Below are 1,349 nucleotides of genomic sequence, written 5' to 3' on the forward strand. Positions count from 1 at the left end.
CCATGGGGTCACATCTTCCCCAGAAGGAGGAAAGGGTCAGGTCCCAGTTCAGTATGGGGCTGAGGATCCGTGGCCCCCTCTGATGATCACCGTCTTCTCTCCCGATGACCCCTGCACCTCTCTGAGTTGGTTCTTTATCTGAGGAATCATATCTGTCTCAGGCTGCCCAGGGCTCCTGTGAAGGACCAGGCGGGATGATGTGACATGTGCAGGGAGGGATGAGAAGTGCCTCTGAGAGGCCTGTCCTTCTGTCTCCTCTACCACCTCTGCCCTCTGCCTTCCACTCCTGCCTCAGGAAGCCCTCTGATCACTGGCAGGGGCCCACGTCTGGCCCCTTGACTCAGGGAGGCCTGCTTTTTCCCAAGGAGGGTCCAGCTCCTGGCACTGGGCCAACAGAATGGATGTCATGACAGCAGCCACCCGTGGCCTCAGCCCTCAGCATGGCGCAGGAAAGCCCCCATGTCAACCTGGGAGAGGAGGGGCGATCCATTTGGAGGAAGGGGAAGAGGGCCCCTCTCAGAACGGGGGAGGCAAACCCCATTTCAGCACGAAGAAGGAAGGCTTCTCTCAGCAAGAGGCCCTGGACTGGAGGACCCTTCTCAGTCCAGAGTGCCAGCATCTGAATCAAGGCTGGTCGCTCCTGGTCCTGGTGAGGAGGAGAAGCCCTGCTTCCTGGGGCACACTCTTGGGAGGCCTTGCTGGAATATAGCTGGGCGCAGAGAGCTGGAAACAGACCCCAGAGTGCCTGCAGAGGTGAGCAGGTCAGGGGAAGGAAACTCCTCACCGGTGATAGGCACCGAGAGAGCAGAAGGTGGGGCCTGTGATCCTCCCAGAAGACCAGGGCTGCCACCTTTGGCAAAGGGGCACTGTCACAGATAGTCTAGGCTCCCATGGGTGAAGGTCACCAAGAAGGGTGACAGGGTGTTCACACTGACCTTACATAGGTGGACTGGTCTGGGGAGGTGTCACACACTGGGTTCCCTTGCAGCCACAGCTCTTCAAGCTTCAGCCCTTGCATCTTGCTCAACTCCCACACAGACGTCAGCTGAGAAATATGGGGCAGAAGTGGGAAAAGGAATCCCAGGGAAAGAGGGACATCCGGATCCCTGCACCCCCAGACCCCTCCCTCCCACACAGGTACCTTCACCTGCCTCCTGTCATCACTCTGATGGCCACTAACATGCCCCCTCCACTCTCAACCCAACTTTGACCTGGCTCCCTCTTCTCACCTCATTTTTGGAGAGGTTCAGGATCTTGACCGTGGGGGCCATCTGTATAATGTCAGACAGGCCATCCAACTGATACAGTTTGTTGCTGCTCAAGTTCAAGGACAACAGCTTTGGGGCAAG

General features: G+C 57.8%; 1 protein-coding gene across 1 annotated transcript; it reads right to left on the reverse strand.

The window, feature by feature from the left end:
* LOC114892966 (nuclear RNA export factor 5-like) lies at nucleotides 1-1,332 on the reverse strand. The gene is made up of 3 exons (XM_029218401.1): nucleotides 1,230-1,332; nucleotides 936-1,045; nucleotides 1-175 (listed from the first exon to the last, which is right to left on the reverse strand). The coding sequence occupies exons 1-3, from the start codon at nucleotides 1,269-1,271 to the stop codon at nucleotides 49-51; spliced, it is 279 nt and encodes a 92-aa protein (XP_029074234.1). The 5' UTR covers nucleotides 1,272-1,332; the 3' UTR covers nucleotides 1-48.
* Nucleotides 1,333-1,349: the final 17 nt, after the last annotated feature.

The sequence above is a fragment of the Monodon monoceros genome, unplaced genomic scaffold (genome assembly GCF_005190385.1).
Source record: "Monodon monoceros isolate NGI ecotype Baffin Bay Population unplaced genomic scaffold, NGI_Narwhal_1 Contig1890_ctg1, whole genome shotgun sequence".
NCBI lineage: Eukaryota > Metazoa > Chordata > Mammalia > Artiodactyla > Monodontidae > Monodon > Monodon monoceros.